Here is a 16,847-nt window from a genome sequence, read left to right as displayed (position 1 = left end):
TACAGAGGTGGGATTTAAGAAAGGTCCTAAAGGAGGATAGAGTGGGCGCTAGTCGGATATTGAGGGGAGGGCATTCCAGAGGTGTGGGGCAGTCAGTGAGAAAGGTTTAAGGCGGGAGAGGGCTTTAGATACAAAGGGGGTAGATAGAAGACATCCTTGAGGAGAAAGCAAGGGTCGGGATGGTGCATAACGAGAAATTAGGGCTGAGATGTAAGGAGGGGCAGAAGAGTGTAAAGCTTTAAAAGTGAGGATGAGAATTGAGTGTGAGATGCGGGATTTGATAGGAAGCCAGGAGATGGATTTCAGCAGGGGAGACGCTGAGGCAGATTTAGGAGAGCATAACATGATTCTAGCAGCAGCAGCATTTAGGATAGATTGTAGTGGAGACAGGTGAGAGGCAGGAAGGACGGACAGCAGGAGGTTACAGTAGTTGAGACGGGAGAGATTGAGGGTTTTGCATCAATGTTTCCAGGTGCTATGCTGTCATTCTGCTCCACTTTTCCCAGTGAGTGTTTTGGGGAGTGGTTATATGAGGAGTTAGAGGAAGAGAGCGTCAGAACCATATTATAATGAGATGGATCGGAATGATCGCCCCTAGAACAAGGGCCGTTTTCCTTTCATTAGAGTCAAATCCATTTGCCAGGTCTGAGGTGATGTACAGTTCTAATCTAAGTGTAAGAAACAAGAGTAACATAGAAACGCTGAATATAACTGCATAGGAACCATTTGGCCCACCTAGTCTAAACATTTGCCTATCCAACCCTGTGTATAATGGGCACAGTGATCTAAACACAGCACTTTTGGTTCACCAGCTGCAATTTTGGATGACCCAATGGAGTGCAGCAGAGGAGAGCGGCTGTCCATAACGCTGGCCAAGGACCGGATAAACCGGACCCCCGAACGGCAAGGGAAAGCCAGGCTGGAGGTGGACATCTTTGAACTTCTGAGAGACAGCGAGTATGAGACAGCAGAGACCAGTACGTACTATCTCTGTGTCACTCTATGTTGCAAACCTACCACAAACCTCCACATTGTCTAGATGGTTCTGGAATTCCAGGAACATAGAGCGTTTGGGAATCGCTTGACAGGTGTACACAGGACAGAGACTTCCTGTGTTTTATGGGGATAGGTGGGGCAGGTGCCTGCATGTTTGTCATGTTGGGTGAGTTATGTAGGGGCGGTTACATATCAAATATGATTAGATCATTGCTGAATACTGTCCATGTTTCAGAGAAACTTCACAACACTGATACTCCATAAGACACCTAGTGGTTCCAGAAGATACCTTCCAGCCCATTAACTTGCAGGTTATAAAGTAGCTCCGCGTAGTAAACATGAGCCTTCATTTCTCTCTTTAAAGCAGTGATTCCTAATCTTTTCCCACTGAACCCCCCCAAAAGTACCAGCTTTTCCTTTGTAACCCTTATTCATCATTCTGCATGTGGTGCCAAAAGCAAGATGAAGTTTGGGAGTTGAGCCCCGGAATAAAACCCGATTGAAATGAATAAGGATTTCTCTTGAGTTGGGTTATTGATGTAGGGAACCTGTTTCTTTCTGTTTGTCGAACTTTCTTCCTCCTCTCTGTGCCCTTTTATCACTCTCTGCCCTCCTTTGTCTTTGCCACATCCTGTATCGCACAATGTATATTGTCCTTTTTATCACTCTGAGCCTACTTTTAAGTCTCATTAGCCTCCATAATGGGTCCAATCCCATGTGTTAGGAAGCCCTGCTGTAAAGTGTGATTATGTTGGGTGGCAGTCAGGAAGAGTTGGAAGGTGACCAGGTTGAGCTTGTGATGAACCACCCAATAATGTCTGTTCTTTGTCTCCTCGCTGTAGTGTGCCAGATTCTCCCCAAGGGTGTGCTGGGTGTTCTGGGCCCATCCTACAGCCCATCATCTAGTTCCATCATCAGCAACATCTGTGGGGAGAAGGAGGTCAGCCCACCCTTGTCTGGCGTGCCATGCGGTTCCTGCTCTATACATCTCTTCCCCGCGTTGTTCAGCTTCTTCCACGCACTGCATTCTTTGTAATACACAGCTCTCTTGTTCTATACATTGCCTTTCCTTGTATCATACATTAATCTCATTATTGTATATATATCGCTTTGCCTCATTCATTCTTTGTATGGCTCACTTCTTCTACATGCGGATACTGTTTTCCATAGTTCATAATGCTCTCTTCTGCACACTACCATCCTTCTGTACGTTTCCCTCTTTCTCCTGCACGCTACCCTTTGTCTTCTAGTGTTACCCTCATTCCCTCTCTCTCCCTCATTCTCTTACTCCCAACCCTTTCTCCTTCATATCCTCATCCCCTCTTCCTCCCTCACCCCTCCCTCCCTTCTTTTTCCACTCACACTCTTTTTCTCTCACCCTCACTCTTTCACTTCCTCACCCCCTCTCTTACTTCCTCACCCCCTTCTTCCCCTATTTCCATCCTTCTCTTCCTCAACCCATTACTTCCCTACTCTGTATTACTCCCGCTCTCGCTCCTGGTTACCCTTTGCTTCTTCTCTCACTCCCTCCCTCTCCCTACTTCACTCTGTCCTTCTCTCCCTCACTCCCTCTCTCCTCCTCCCTCTCCCTTTCTCTCGGTTCAGGTCCCGCACATAAAAGTCGCCCCTGAGGAGTTTCTCAAGTACCAGTTTCAGAGATTCACGACCCTGAACCTTCATCCCAGCAACACGGACATCAGTGTAGCCGTAGCTTCTCTTCTTCACTTCTTCAACAGCACTACGGCCTGTCTCATCTGTGCCAAGGCAGAGTGTAAGTGGTACCCAGTGGGGTATGTCCTATAATAATCTAACTGCCACCCACACGCACTGCATTATCTGCTGGCACAGAGAGTATTAACTCACCTTGCGAGCTGTATAGGGAACAGGCTAAAGAACAGGGAAACGGGGGAGAAATAACCTTTAGAAACCTATACCAAGGATCATCGGGGAACTTTGGGAACACGGATCATATGGGTAGTTATGGGAGCAGGAAGAGGAAAACATCAGGCTAATTTTAAGGGGACAAGAGAAAAGATACAAAGGTACTAATTGGGTCAGAAGGAGAAACATACCAGGCTTGTTATATGGACAGTAAGAGGAAGTTTATCAGGTTTATTATAGGGCTATGGGGGGGAAGATTTGTGGATTTAAGAGGGGCTGTAGGGGCAATCGGGAAGATGTGTGATATCGGATAATAGAAGAGTAATGGGGGCAGTAGTATAAATAAAAAGATATTCGGGTAAGCGAGGCCGGTTGATATTAGAGAGACAAAAGGAAAGCTTTGTAGGCGTTGAAGAGAACGCAACGCTTTGATCCTGTTAAATGCCAAGAAAGTGAAAGGTTAGAAGAAAGATCAGGGGGTGGAGAAGGAGCTGTTCCGTCTCCTGCATTATCCACGCAGGATAATTAAACACACTGAAACATTGTAGTCGGGTTTATTAGTTGAAAGTGAAGACTCGGCCGTCAAAGATGAATGAAGTTATGGAGACGCAATCATTTTAATGTCACACCGTTAAAATCAGACACAAACCTCCAGCCTGTCCCGGGACAGAGTGCGGCGCGGGAATAACACTCTCTCTGCCAGGGCTTGTTTATGGAAACTAATTCAATGGCTAAATTAATTGCAAAGAGTTTATGGGGGCTATTCATTAACGTGCAATAGTGCCGATCGGGTAACTCCCATTCACGTTAATAAGGGATTTAGCCTTTTCACACTTTATTGAATAACCCCCTCGGTATCGAGGTAACAGCAGTACAGTCGTTTTTCTTGATATAGAATTTTGCAGGCACAATGAGTTGCTGTCCAGAAGAGCTTAAAATCTAACAGGGACTTGCCCAATGTCACAAACTGGGTTCTCCCACTTCAAAGGCAGGCACATTAGCACGGCGCTCCTCCTTCAATACCAATGGGATTATTTTCTGCGATACCCCCGGGGACGTTTTTGCCCAGAATGATACCACTTTTGCTTTCATACAGACCCCTGGAAGTTTGTTTGGTGGAGCTGCCCCTTTCCAGACGCCAAGTACATTCATTGCTGCTACGTACAGGTGCAGCCACCAGTATCCAATGACTTGCCTGGGAAAATACTGTGGCTGTCTCACAGTAACGCTGCAACATTTCTGTGAGATTCTGCTGCCAGACTAATGGCCCATTGGATTAACAGTGGGGGTCCCTGCAGTCCCATTCAGTTTCAGGGACCCCCGCTGTGTTAATCCGATGGGCCATTAGTCTGGCTGCAGAAATCTCACAGAAATGTTGCAGTTTACTGGGAGATTGCCTCCGATTTTCCAAGGCAAGTGATCGGATACTGGTGGCTGCACCTGTAGGTTACGGTATGCTGCTTGTGTGCTAATAGAGATTGCACCTGTCATTCCCTTCCAGGCCTCCTGAACCTGGAAAAGTTGCTGCGGCAGTTTCTAATCTCGAAGGACTGTCTCTCCGTGCGCATGCTCGATGACAGCTGGGACCCAACCCCGCTCCTGAAAGAAATCCGAGACGACAAGACCAGCACCATCATTGTCCATGCCAACGCCTCCATGTCTCACACCATCCTGATGAAGGTACAGAAGGCTTAATGGCGGTGATACATTGAAACGGCCAGTCCCACATAGGACCAAAGTGACCTACTGACCATATATTTAATAGGTTAAATCAGGAGTTCTAAACTTCAGACCTCAAAACCCCCAACAATTCATGTTTAGAGGATATCCCAGCCTCAGCACACGTGGCTTAATCAGTGGCTCAGTTGAAGTGAATGCTGTCAAAGACTGAGCAACCTGTGCTGAAGCAGGGATATCCTCAAAACTTGACCTGTTGAGGGGGGGGGGGGCTTGAGGACTGGAGTTAAGAACCAGTGGGTTAAAGGGTCAGCCCCTTGTAGGACCAAAGTGACTCAATGACAGGGACATGTTTAATGGCTGAAAGATCTGTCCCACGTAGGACCAAGGGGACCTTATGCTAGTGATGTGTTTAATGGGTTAAAGGGTCAATCGCACATAGGACCAAACTGACCTAATGACAGTGACATGTTTAACGCTTTGAAACACAGTGATTGACCATTTAAATCTAACACGTATAATTGTTGTGAATCCTTTTTTTATATCCCGGCCATGTCACTTTGTTTGAATATACAAAAGAAACTGTGAATGAGGGCACTTGAGTGTCCATCTTGTTTTATCCCACCTCCAATGGTAAGGTAAAATGATGTAGCCAGGCCCCCCCCACGTCGGAGGACCAGATAGCAACCGACATGCGATAAGATCAGTGATATCCAACCTAACCTTCATGTTACAACGTTTCCAAACACTGTCAGGATACACTGACAAAATAAGTTATAGATTCCTACAGATATCTGACATTTTGGGGTTTTTTTTATCGTTAGGGATAACAGGCATTAGATATTTTATTCTTTTCCTCCCTCATATCTGACATTTTTAAAGGTGACGATAAACTAGTTTCAAGAGACATCATTGTGATGAATCAGTCTGGTCCAGTGATGGTTCTACCCAAGCTCCCAACACCCCAGAAATGATGAGGGGACCCTGTCAAAAGAAATAAATACACATCTCCGTGTCCCACGTAGCCAGGTGAACTCTGCAAGCTCCAGTACTATAGAGAAATGATAGGGCCCTGGCAGAGCATGGGTTACAGAAGCTAGCCCAGGTGTGCAGCAAATCCGCTATATAGGCCCTCAGAGAGAAGTATGGCTTTGAGGGTCCTTTGTGTTTGATGTGCAGCCTCGCTCTCTCTTTGATCTGTAGCGATGGGCCACTCACGGGGGGATAGATTTCATTTTTAACCTTTGGCTGTTGAAGCTTTCCTGGAATTCCCAGAAGTATCGGCAGGAAATCTGACTTTCTATCCTCTGAGGTTAACAGGGACTTCAGTCTGAGCTGCACCCCCCCTATCCTCCCACCCCCCCCCTTCCTACAGCCTGTTACCATAGAAACTGCCGCTGCTATAAGACCAACGCTGTCTTATTGTCACTATTCCATTCCCTCTTGACTTCTTGTTGCGTCAGAACCATGAGATTGTTAGCTCTTCGGGGCAGTATTTGATTGGGATTGGTTCACTCCGTGTGCGTATCTTTATGCATTCTCTATGATCATCGTAGTCAGGGGGGCTCAGCTCCCTTCCTCAAGACCCCCCCAACAGGTCAGGTTTTCACGATATCCCTACTTCAGCACAGGTGGCTCAGTCAAAGACTGAGCCACCTGTGCTGCGCTGGTATATCCTTAACGCCTGACCTGTTGGTAACTCTTGAGGACGGGGGTTGAGCCCCCCTGATCCTAGTGACACATGATAATGGCTCTCTCAATGCCTGAATGAGTTCGGTGGCTCGTGTATGTCATTGTCCTTAAATTAAATAAACCCCGTTTGTATTTTAGTGTCCGCTCCCCATGTCACGTTGGGCAAGTCACCTGATCTGGTGGCACCCGGAGTTAGATTGTAAACTCTTGGGGCAACGGACTGCATCAGAAACACGTTATTATTGTGATTAATGCTGTCTTGTTGCGATAAACACTAACACTATGGTGTTAAATTTAAAAAAATGACATATATATATATATTTGTGTAGAAAGACAAATTGATGAGCGTACACTGCTATTTGCATATATATTAATACAAAAATCAGGCAACATATGACCATTAAAATACATGAAAAACATGATTGAAATATACCAATAAAAAATGGAAGTTGGTGGATGCTGTATCCTTAGTGGAATGGAGGAATAAACCTTGAGGGTTAATTAAGTCTCTGATTCTGTGTGGGTGTCTTATAATGTCCTCCTAGGAAGATGGGTTTACATGATAGGTAGCTCCGATTTATAGATGCCCATACACATACAGTTCCAGTAATAGATAGTATGTAACTAACTCCTGACAGTTTTAGCCTTGATGTATGCTGATTTGGGAGCAACGCTCAGTTGCGCGCCCGTCACCTAGGAGCCTCGTGTCCTGGATTGATGGAAGCAGTCTGTTTTAGGCATTGGGGATACAGAGTACCTGATCAGTCAGTTGTGAAGAGTCGGAACCTGCGTCCTTCAGCCGGGACAATCCCGTAAGGCTCCGTAGGCAGGGGTAGCTGCAACACTCTGACTAACAACCCGATTTGATCCACTCCTCCAAAGGGAATTCATCAACAAGAACGAGTCACGTGGGGGACCATAGCCCGGATGTAGGGCACTGCCACACTAGTACTTCACACCGAGACCGGATTTACAACAGCACACAGCCTCTCTGTATTATGATGCTTCACCCTCAGGGAATCCTCTGCAGCTGATCCTCCAACGTAATGACACACCCTATACGTTTCGTTGGCTAATACGCCAACTTCAGGATTCCCTTTTTAGGGTAAATCAAACGTTGAGTGATATTATTGGCCACAAAAACGACTAAAACATTGGGGCTACTGTCCCTTTAAGGCAAAATATAAATCAGAAAATAAATACCTATTCCCGTTAGGGGAAATAACTACACTTTGCTGCAGCTCTTTCTAATGATAGCTGGCCAACTAATCTGGTTACCGACTCCAAAACATATAAACAATATTAGCAAGACAGGGAACAATATTGAAAGTCTTATCTGACATTGATGCTGGTCCGGCGTCTCCGATTTCTCCAGCTGCCGTTTTTTTTGAGGTCCTGCTGCTCCCAGGAAGTGTTTTACCCTTATTTGTGAGCAGGCTTCTCTGGTGTGTGAGGCATTGGGTTCCTCATGGTTGCCAGGCAAAATCCTCCGGTCAACCAGCCTGGATCCCTGCGGGCGGGAGCTCTGTCTGTGATCCTCCTAACAGACTCCAAACATGGACAGTGACAGGTTCTCATTTTCAGCCTTCTATACCTGTTCAATCAGGAGTTTAGTTACCTCCACCTCCCAGTTCAGGTAGGAACCCCGACCCCAGTGCAGTTCCCAGCCCTGTAAAGGGAGTTTAACCCCTGGACTCCCTTACACTCCCTCTCCCACTTTGAAAGAAGGTGTCTAGGCCCAGGTAACACCAAAGGCAGAACCTCAAGCCTCTGTGATCCATTTACCAGCACACCCACGATTAAACCCCCAAGCTTTATTAAAGAATGGGAGAGAGATCTGGGTGAGCCACTAGAGAAAGAAGATTGGGAAAACATATTCGATGCGGTGCAAAGAGCTCAATTTGCACCACCATTAAGGAGAATGACTACAAAGTCCTATACAGAAGGCACTGCTCCCCCGTTAGACTATCTAAGATGTCTCCAGGCACACCTCCACTATGTCCCAAACAATGTGGTAACCGAGGTTCTTACCTTCACATGTGGTGGGAGAGTCCAAGTCCAGAGGATTTGGAAGGTGAGGCTACATGGCTTCAGAGGGTGCTGTCCCAGAATTTTAGCCTAGACGCATGGCTATTTTTGTTGAATGGACCTTCAAATGTACTTGGCAGAAATGATAACAAACTTGTATCCCAAATAGCCACGGCTGGCGGGTGCGTAATAGCATATCATTGGCTGAAACAAACCCTTCCAACTATTCCTCAAATCAAAGCTAACATTGGGTTCACTTGCCAAATGAGCAGTTATTGACAACTCTTACAAACACACTGTGATCTGGCAGCCAGCGGCTTGACTTCTGCAGAAGATCGGGGAACACACCCATTAACATGTTAATCACATCTCCAAACGGTTACTATGTATAGTCTGTGTATTTTCTTGTAACTGGGACATCCTTACCTCAGTATTTTATGACTACACTGTATAACCATAACTTGATAACCAAAGATATTGTCTGCAGCATTCTGTACCCACCCCCTCCCCACTAACCCTCCCCACTTACCCTCCCCACTAACCCTCCCCACTAACCCTCCTCACTAACCCTCCTCACTAACCCTCCCCACTAACCCTCCCCACTAACCCTCCCCACTAACCCTCCTCCCCACTTTAATTTTTTGTACCCCTGTATCTTGACAAACCAATACAAATTGAGTTTAAAAAAAAAAAAGGTTATGGTGGGTAAAAAAAAAGTGACAGATCCCCTCCACCATACAGTGGTAGATAAAAAGGTGACACTGATTGCTCATTTGCATGTCATTACCCAGAATCCCTGGCTGCAGTGGAAGCGCTGTACGCTGAGAGATAATGGGGAATGGCAGGGTGCAGACCTGTCTGAGATGTGTGAATGTGCTCACATGTGGGATTCTTATTTACTGTAAAATATCCAGAAAGGTGTTAAAGATGTTTTATTTGTATGCGTCGTCCTAATGGCCCTTTCTGTAACTTTATATAGTGATTATATTCTGTATCATCCAATGGCTGTGATTTGGGGGGGGGGGGTGGAGGTATTTCCAGCTGTTCCTCATTAGTCGCCGGTCTGTTGTTGGGTCAAACAATACTTAATTCTTTCCTCATTTGCTACAATTGCTGCTATAGACCGCCTATCTAACATATGAAATGACTAAAAGCTGGGAACCATAGTGTGTGTGTGTGTGTGTGTGTGTATGTGTGTGTGTATATATATATATATATATATATATATATATATATATATATATATATATATATATATATATATATATATATATATATAATGGAACAAGAACTACAGTTCTGACTCACCCCCCTCTCTCCTTTGCAGCTTCTGCCTGTCAGATCTTATTCCCAGCTGCATGGAGTTTGCACACACATACTGTGCCTGTGTAACTTGCAACAATGTTGCATTTCTTGCCTCTGGGCATGGAATCAGTGAGCTGCTACTGCAGTTTCTGAGATCCTCACCAGAATGGGCTAGTCTGCCCCCCCTCCTGTTTGTTCAGAGATAGTCTGCCCCTAGACCATTCCCTTTACCCACACTGCACCTCACTTCCTTTTCCACCCTGGAGACAGTGAGTAAAAGACCCTTCTCTGTTCATCCCCCATGGTGAGGCCATCTCGTTTTACCGGTTTCTAACTAATAATCACCACTACATACCATCCACAAGTATCTATATTCTGCTGCTTTTCCCAATAAAGTGGAGGAAATATTACAGGGCTTGGAGTGATTTAAAAGGGAACTGTGTTAATGCTATCGGGAGCCATTCACACATCAAACGTGACCCTGGCTTCAGAAAAGTAAAAAAGAGGACCGTGTGTCTTGGGGACACACACAGAGGAGCTGCTACCCACAGCCTTTATGCTAAAGAAACAAGCAAGCAGCTTACACAGCAGATAAACAGCAATCTCTCACCCCCATGTACAAGCATACTGCTCCACGTTGCTACACAGAGCCACCAGCCTCTACACAGCAAACAACTACAGCTTTATGCAAAGACAAGTGAGCAGCCTTACTTTGCTAATAAGAATACAGAATAGTCTCTGCACAAGCAGCAGCTTTACTCTGCCAGACAGGGCAGCAAGCTTTATACAGCAAACTGCACACAGCCTGCAACCTTACAGATAAGCAAGCAGATTTACACTGGACACAGCCAGCACCTACCCTGCACCTAGGTAGCAGCTTTGCAGACTGACAGTGCACTTTACACACAGAGCCTTGATCGCCTTCTCTGTCTTTTTGAGTCCACCCTCTGCACAGCCCCATAGTGAGGAGCCACCATCTCACCTACCCCTGCGCACGTCCCCACGGCTAGCGCCATCAAGGGCCACGCTACCGGACACCCGCCAGGACACGGGTCAGAGCCACCGGACACCTGTGAGTACAGCTACCCCAACGCTGAACGCTGCAGGACACCGCTCGGCATCATCTGAGACAGTCGCCCATCGCTGACACAGGTAAAAGACTGCACGCCACACGCACTGGCTAAAGGCCTACACACACCTACAGCATGGCAGGACTCAGAGCCTCGATAATAGAGAGGAGTGCTGCACACCTTAAAAAGAGAAAAATGATACAATTACCGGTGCTCCAATGTTAGAACGAAAGCCTGCAGTCAGTCCTGAGTACATAGAGGAAGGAACAGAGGGCTCAGCGGATTTTGCAAATTCAAACTCATTTATTGAGCCAACACAACGTTTCGACCGTGGAGGTCTTTTTCAAGTGACAATGGCAACGGTCGAAACGTTGTGTTGGCTCAATAAATGAGTTTGAATTTGCAAAATCCGCTGTGCCCTCTGTTCCTTCCTCTAAGAACTCAGAGCCTCACCAGACATCACGCAGGAGAGTGACCACTCAGACACAAAGACCGCTGCGCAACTGCAACAGGCGCAAGGCCCAAACGGGCAGTCACACTGACACAGAAGGCCCGCGAAAACTATGAGACTGACATTGAAGCGCACCGTGCTAAACTAGAGTTGGCCTGGGACACTACCACACTTGGGATACGCAATGTTACTAGTGTTGGCAACTATGCGCAACAGCTCGAGCAGGCAATAACGCAATTAAGGACTGATCACTCGCATTATCAAGAGCTGTCAGAGGCATTCATTACTTACCTGACCAGGCCAACACCAGCGAAAGCCTACAAGAAAGAGACTTACAGAGTAACATTGACCTGGCACGAGACAGCCGCGTGCGAACCACTATCACGGAGGCTGAGAGTAGGAGAAAAGACATTTTGCTGGAAACAGCATCACAGCGCTCCAGCGCATCCAGGCACTCATCAAGGTCAGCAAGATCAGCACAATCTCACGCGTCAAGCGCAAGCGCAAACGCCACCACGGCGCGAGCCACCGCAGAGGCCGCACGTGCCAGGGCCGAATATAGTCGCAGAGAGGCAGCCATAAGAGCAGGAAGAGCGCGCATAGATGAGGAGGAAAAAACAGCCGCCGCTAATACTGCTGCCGCTACCGCCACTGCTGCCGCCGTTACTGCCGCAGCGACTGCGCGTAGGAAAGCCGAATTCGATGCGGAACTAGAGGCACTTAATCAAGAGAAGGAAGCCGCTGCCGCCATAGCCCAAGCTGAAGTCCTAGACTCAGCCGCGCAACAGGACGGCGGGGAGCAACCGTACAGACGGATTGCCTCAGAGGATCCAGTCCAACGCACTGAAGACTACGTAAGGAGCCTCTTCAGCGTAAACACCAGCGCACCATCTCAATACGGAGAGAGTGACACCACAGACACCAAAGACTTGCTAGGTCCACGAGGAGAAGACACTGTTCCTTCAATGGTACATGCTGCCTGGGATAGCCACAGCCGCAACAGTGATCCACATGCCAGCGCGCACACGGATGCACCACAAAAGGCTCGCTATCCAGGTACATCCACACGGGAGAACACAGCCCCTCACACTGACCAGCAGCCATCATGCGTCCACGCCAAGGAAGAGGCGACCGCACAGACCCTCCCAGCAACTACCTCAGAACGGGACAAACACGCCGATGCCTCAGGCCTGACAGACATAGTCAAGTACATGATCCGGCGTGACCTGGTGCAAGCAGGACTCACCAGCTTCGACGACCGCCCTGAGAACTACTGGACGTGGAAGTTCACGTTCAAAGATGCAATCAACAGCTTGGACTTCTCAGCAAGGGAAGAGCTCAACCTGCTATTCAAGTTCCTGGGGAACGAATCCAGAGAGCACGCGAATAGACTGCGGGCGGCAAACGCGCACCAACCCCATGTAGGCCTTGACCTAGTGTGGGAAAGGCTAGAAGAGTCCTACGGCAGCCCCGAAGCAGTCGAGGATTCGCTCTTCAAAAGTGTCGACAGCTTCCCCAAGATCACAACTAAAGATTACTCGAAGTTACGAGAGCTCGGGGACCTGCTGCAAGAACTGGAGTTCGCAAGGAAAGACCATTCCTTAATAGGTCTCAACGTCCTAGACTCAGCTCGTGGAGTGAGACCCATCCTGGAGAAGCTACCCTTCAACCTCCAAGAAAAATGGATCTCACAAGGCTCCAAATGCAAAAGGGAGAAGCAAGTCATCTACCCCCCATTCTCGGTTTTATTGAGCTTCATTCGCGAAGCGGCAAGGACAAGGAACGATCCCAGTTTCATCTTGGGTGCGCAAACCACATACAGTACAAGCAGCCTGAGGAACGAGAGACCAGCGACGAGATATGGTAACACCCAAACACCCATCTCGGCCCGTAGGACGGACGTGCCTCCCACGACCCAAACTACTCCCGATCAGTCGGTCGCCGGAGACAAGGAACCAAGGGACCCAAACAGGGAATGTCCCATACACAAGAAGCCACACCCACTCAACAAGTGCTTTGGGTTCAGGATGAAGTCCCTAGAGGAACGCAAGAGGTTACTTGGAGAATTCAGAGTTTGCTTCAGGTGCTGCGGTTCCACGACTCACCTAGCCAGGGACTGTAAAGAAGAGATCAAATGCACAGTGTGCGAAAGTGACAAGCACGTGACAGCGTTACACCCAGAGGCACTGACACTCCATCAACTCAAGAACCCATCCTCCGTAGCGGAGCATGGCGGGGAGAAAGAAGAAGGAGAGCCAACATCCGTCACATCTCAGCGCACTGAGGTTTGCGGAAAAGAAGGTGACAAAATATCCTGCTCCAAAATATGCCTTGTCGCAGTACACACCCAGGGACAACCTGAGAAGGCTATTCGGATGTACGCAATCCTCGACGACCAGAGCAACCAATCGCTGGTCAGGTCAGAGTTCTTCGATATGTTTAACATACAAGACGGTGCTTCTCCTTACACCCTCAGAACGTGCACAGGGCGAATGGAGACCACAGGGAGAAGAGCGAATGGCTACACCATATGCTCAATAGACGGCAAAGTGAACATGCCCCTTCCCACACTCATCGAGTGCAGCCACATGGCCACAAACAGGGACGAGATTCCCACACCAGACATGGCACGCCATTACCCGCACCTCAACGGAATAGCCAACTACATCCTGCCGGTAGAACAAGACGCCAAGATCTTGCTGCTGCTCGGCAGGGACATCATGAGGGTACATAAAGTCCGTAAACAGCATAACGGACCCCACAACGCGCCATACGCACAAAGACTTGACCTAGGATACGTGATAGTGGGCAACGCGTGCACCGACAAAGAGCACGGACGAGACTATGTTGACGCCCGCAGAACAGTGGTAACAGAATGTGGACACACTTACCTCTCTGAATCATGTCTTGGCCATCTCCAAGTGATAGGAGGGCCAAGTGAAGAGAAGAGACAAGGTCATACCCCTGAGATCAACAAAAACATCCTCACATCAGGGGGATGTGACAATGGCCTGGGATGCTCAGCAGTCCAGACAGCTAAGGATGATGAGTCGATTCCACCGAAGGAAGAAAGTAACCTCCCAAAGGTGACCGACAAAGGGATCGTCCAAAAGGCAATGAACGATCAAACAGTCCTCTCGCGAGCAGTGGCACGACTAAGATGTACAGTTGTTCCTCTCCACAGAGTATCAAGCGACAAAGCAAACAACTACCACGGCTGGCATAGCCGCAAAAGATTGCGCCCCACAGGTGAAGCCACAGTGTCAAAAGGACTGTCCTCTCACAAGTCTAAAAAGAGACAGCCACAGAGACATTTCATAAAGGGACCTACTAGGGCAAAAGAGACTGTTCTTCATTACGTCCAGGGAGAAAATAACCTCCCGATGGCAGTTAACAAAGAGACACAAAAGCGTTTAACCAAACTACGGGGAGATGTTCTCGTGCAAGAGGAATGCACCAATGACCTACGGTGCACAGCGTTCCAGACAACAAGGAACGATGACAAGCAAACACCATCGAGGGAAGATAGAGGATTCCCGAGGTTAACAACCAAGGAGCTCTCCAAAGACGGACCAGGCAGTTGGGTGAACCCGCTACCATTCCATTCACCAAGAAGGCGCTTCCCAAACAATGGAGAATATGCCATCTCTAGGTTCACTTCGCACCTCTGCGACCTACAAAGGGAACCAGAGACCAAAAACAAGTTTGTGGCCTTCATCCAGAAGATATTCCTTACCGGCCACGCAAAGCCAGCACCTTTAATGAAGGAAGGTGAAGAATGCTGGTACCTCCAATCATCTGGGGCCTACCACCTTCAGGAACCCGATCAAATCCGGGTAGTGTTCAGCCCCAGCACTCAGCTTCAGGGAGTCTCCCTGAACGACGCCCTCTTTACTAGACTAGGTTCGACAACCAGTCTTCCAGGAGTGTTGTTCCGCTTCCGCAAGGAGCCAAAAGCCATCTCCTTCTTCCAAACGCCAGGTGATAGAGCGACAGGCTACCACGACTGGCATACCTACAAGGGGATGCATTCTGTGGGTAAAACTACAGAGACAAAAAGACTGTTCTCTCACAAGGCTAAAAGGAAACAGTGCCAGAGACTTTTACACAAAGACATTGTGGTGCAACCAGCAAACCTGGAGCTGTGCATCCACCCTGCATCCTTTGCCAAAGAACCTTGACCAAGGGACATTGATACCAGTGATACCGGCCGGTGTCATGGCTATGTGGACTCTTGCATTGTTTGAGAATATGATGTTATCTTTGTTATGCATTGCACATATGTTCCACATAGTCTGTTATATAGTGGTATCTACAGATACCAGACGGGGAGTGTCATGGAACAAGAACTACATTTCTGACTCACCCCCCTCTCTCCTTTGCAGATCCTGCCTGTCAGATCTCATTCCCAGCTGCATGGAGTTTACACACACATACTGTGCCTGTGTAACTTGCAACAATGTTGCATTTCTTGCCTCCGGGCAGGGAATCAGTGAGCTGCTACTGCAGTTTCTGAGATCCTCACCAGAATGGGCTAGTCTGCCCCCCCTCCTGTTTGTTCAGAGATAGTCGGCCCCTAGACTATTCCCTTTACCCACACTGCCCCTCACTTCCTTTTCCACCCTGGAGACAGTGAGTACAAGACCCTTCTCTGTTCATTCCCCATGGTGAGGCCATCACTTTTTACCGGTTTCTAACTAATAATCACCACTACATACCATCCACAAGTATCTGTATTCTGCTGCTTTTCCCAATAAAGTGGAGGAAATATTACAGGGCTTGGAGTGATTTAAAAGGGAACTGTGTTAATGCTATCGGGAGCCATTCATACCAACGTGACCCTGGCTTCAGAAAAAAATAATATATATATATATATATATATATATATATATATATATATATATACACACAGTGGTTGACAAATCACCAAAAAATCTACTCGCCACACAAAAAAATCTACTCGCCACCTAGTACCAAACGTGTGCTGCTTGGGCCAATATTTACTCGCCCGGGGGTTAAATCCACTCGCCCGGGGTGAGCAAATGTATAGGTTTGTCGAACACTATATATATATATATATATATATATATATATATATATATATATATATATATATATATTGTGACAAACGGCTTACTCCGGGGCTCCGTCGTTTGTCCGGGACTGTTTAGAACACGGTCTTTTAGGGTAGGTTAAATGATGAGGCGTCACGTACTGTTCCTTTAAACAGGCTATGCCTGGTTTATTCAGTCCCAGGCACTGAGACTGCCACAGTGCATACAACAGAAAACAGATCAAAACAAAAGCTGCTCACCTGAGCGATAACTTAACTTAGGTTTTCCCTGACTCAGGGTTGGAAGTGGCTTTTCCACTTCCAACATCAAAACACGGTACTTTTGCAGTCTTACACAAATGAACAGAAAGATTGAACCTGTTTGGGGAAGAGGCTTCTCCCCTCTGTAGTTCAGCAGCCTTCCAGCCTCCTGGCTCTGGTGGGGAGACCAGAGCAAACAGGAAATCAGTCTTTCATACCTGATTCCTAATTAGCATGACAGGTGACAGAAATCAGGCAGCAGACAAACTCTGGTCTGGTTCTCTCATCCCTCAGTTCCAGCGCTTGCCAAACTGTGGGATGGAGTGTATGTATTATAAGGCTGCACTCCCAGGCCAAACAGGATAGAAACTGTCTAGTATCCTGGGAGCCCTATATACGGAATTTATTACCATCCCCTGGTTTCTGTCACATA

General features: G+C 47.5%; 1 protein-coding gene across 4 annotated transcripts in view; it reads left to right on the top strand.

Annotated features, from left to right (window-relative positions):
* The window catches only part of GRIK4 (glutamate ionotropic receptor kainate type subunit 4), a 213,137-nt gene that overhangs the window by 114,503 nt on the left and 81,787 nt on the right, over window positions 1-16,847 (top strand). For all 4 annotated transcript variants that reach the window (XR_012802148.1, XM_075604125.1, XM_075604126.1 and 1 more), the window contains exons 3-6: window positions 813-977; window positions 1,839-1,936; window positions 2,602-2,767; window positions 4,379-4,557. Coding sequence is in view for 3 of the 4 variants with exons in the window: in XM_075604125.1 (XP_075460240.1) it covers window positions 813-977; window positions 1,839-1,936; window positions 2,602-2,767; window positions 4,379-4,557 (608 nt within the window). In the remaining variant the exon portion in view is untranslated. The remainder of the gene's footprint in view (window positions 1-812; window positions 978-1,838; window positions 1,937-2,601; window positions 2,768-4,378; window positions 4,558-16,847) is intronic.

This window comes from Ascaphus truei, chromosome 6 (assembly GCF_040206685.1).
Source record: "Ascaphus truei isolate aAscTru1 chromosome 6, aAscTru1.hap1, whole genome shotgun sequence".
NCBI lineage: Eukaryota > Metazoa > Chordata > Amphibia > Anura > Ascaphidae > Ascaphus > Ascaphus truei.
Note: the sequence above shows the minus strand (reverse complement) of the source record. Positions and strands in the feature narration are given on the sequence as shown.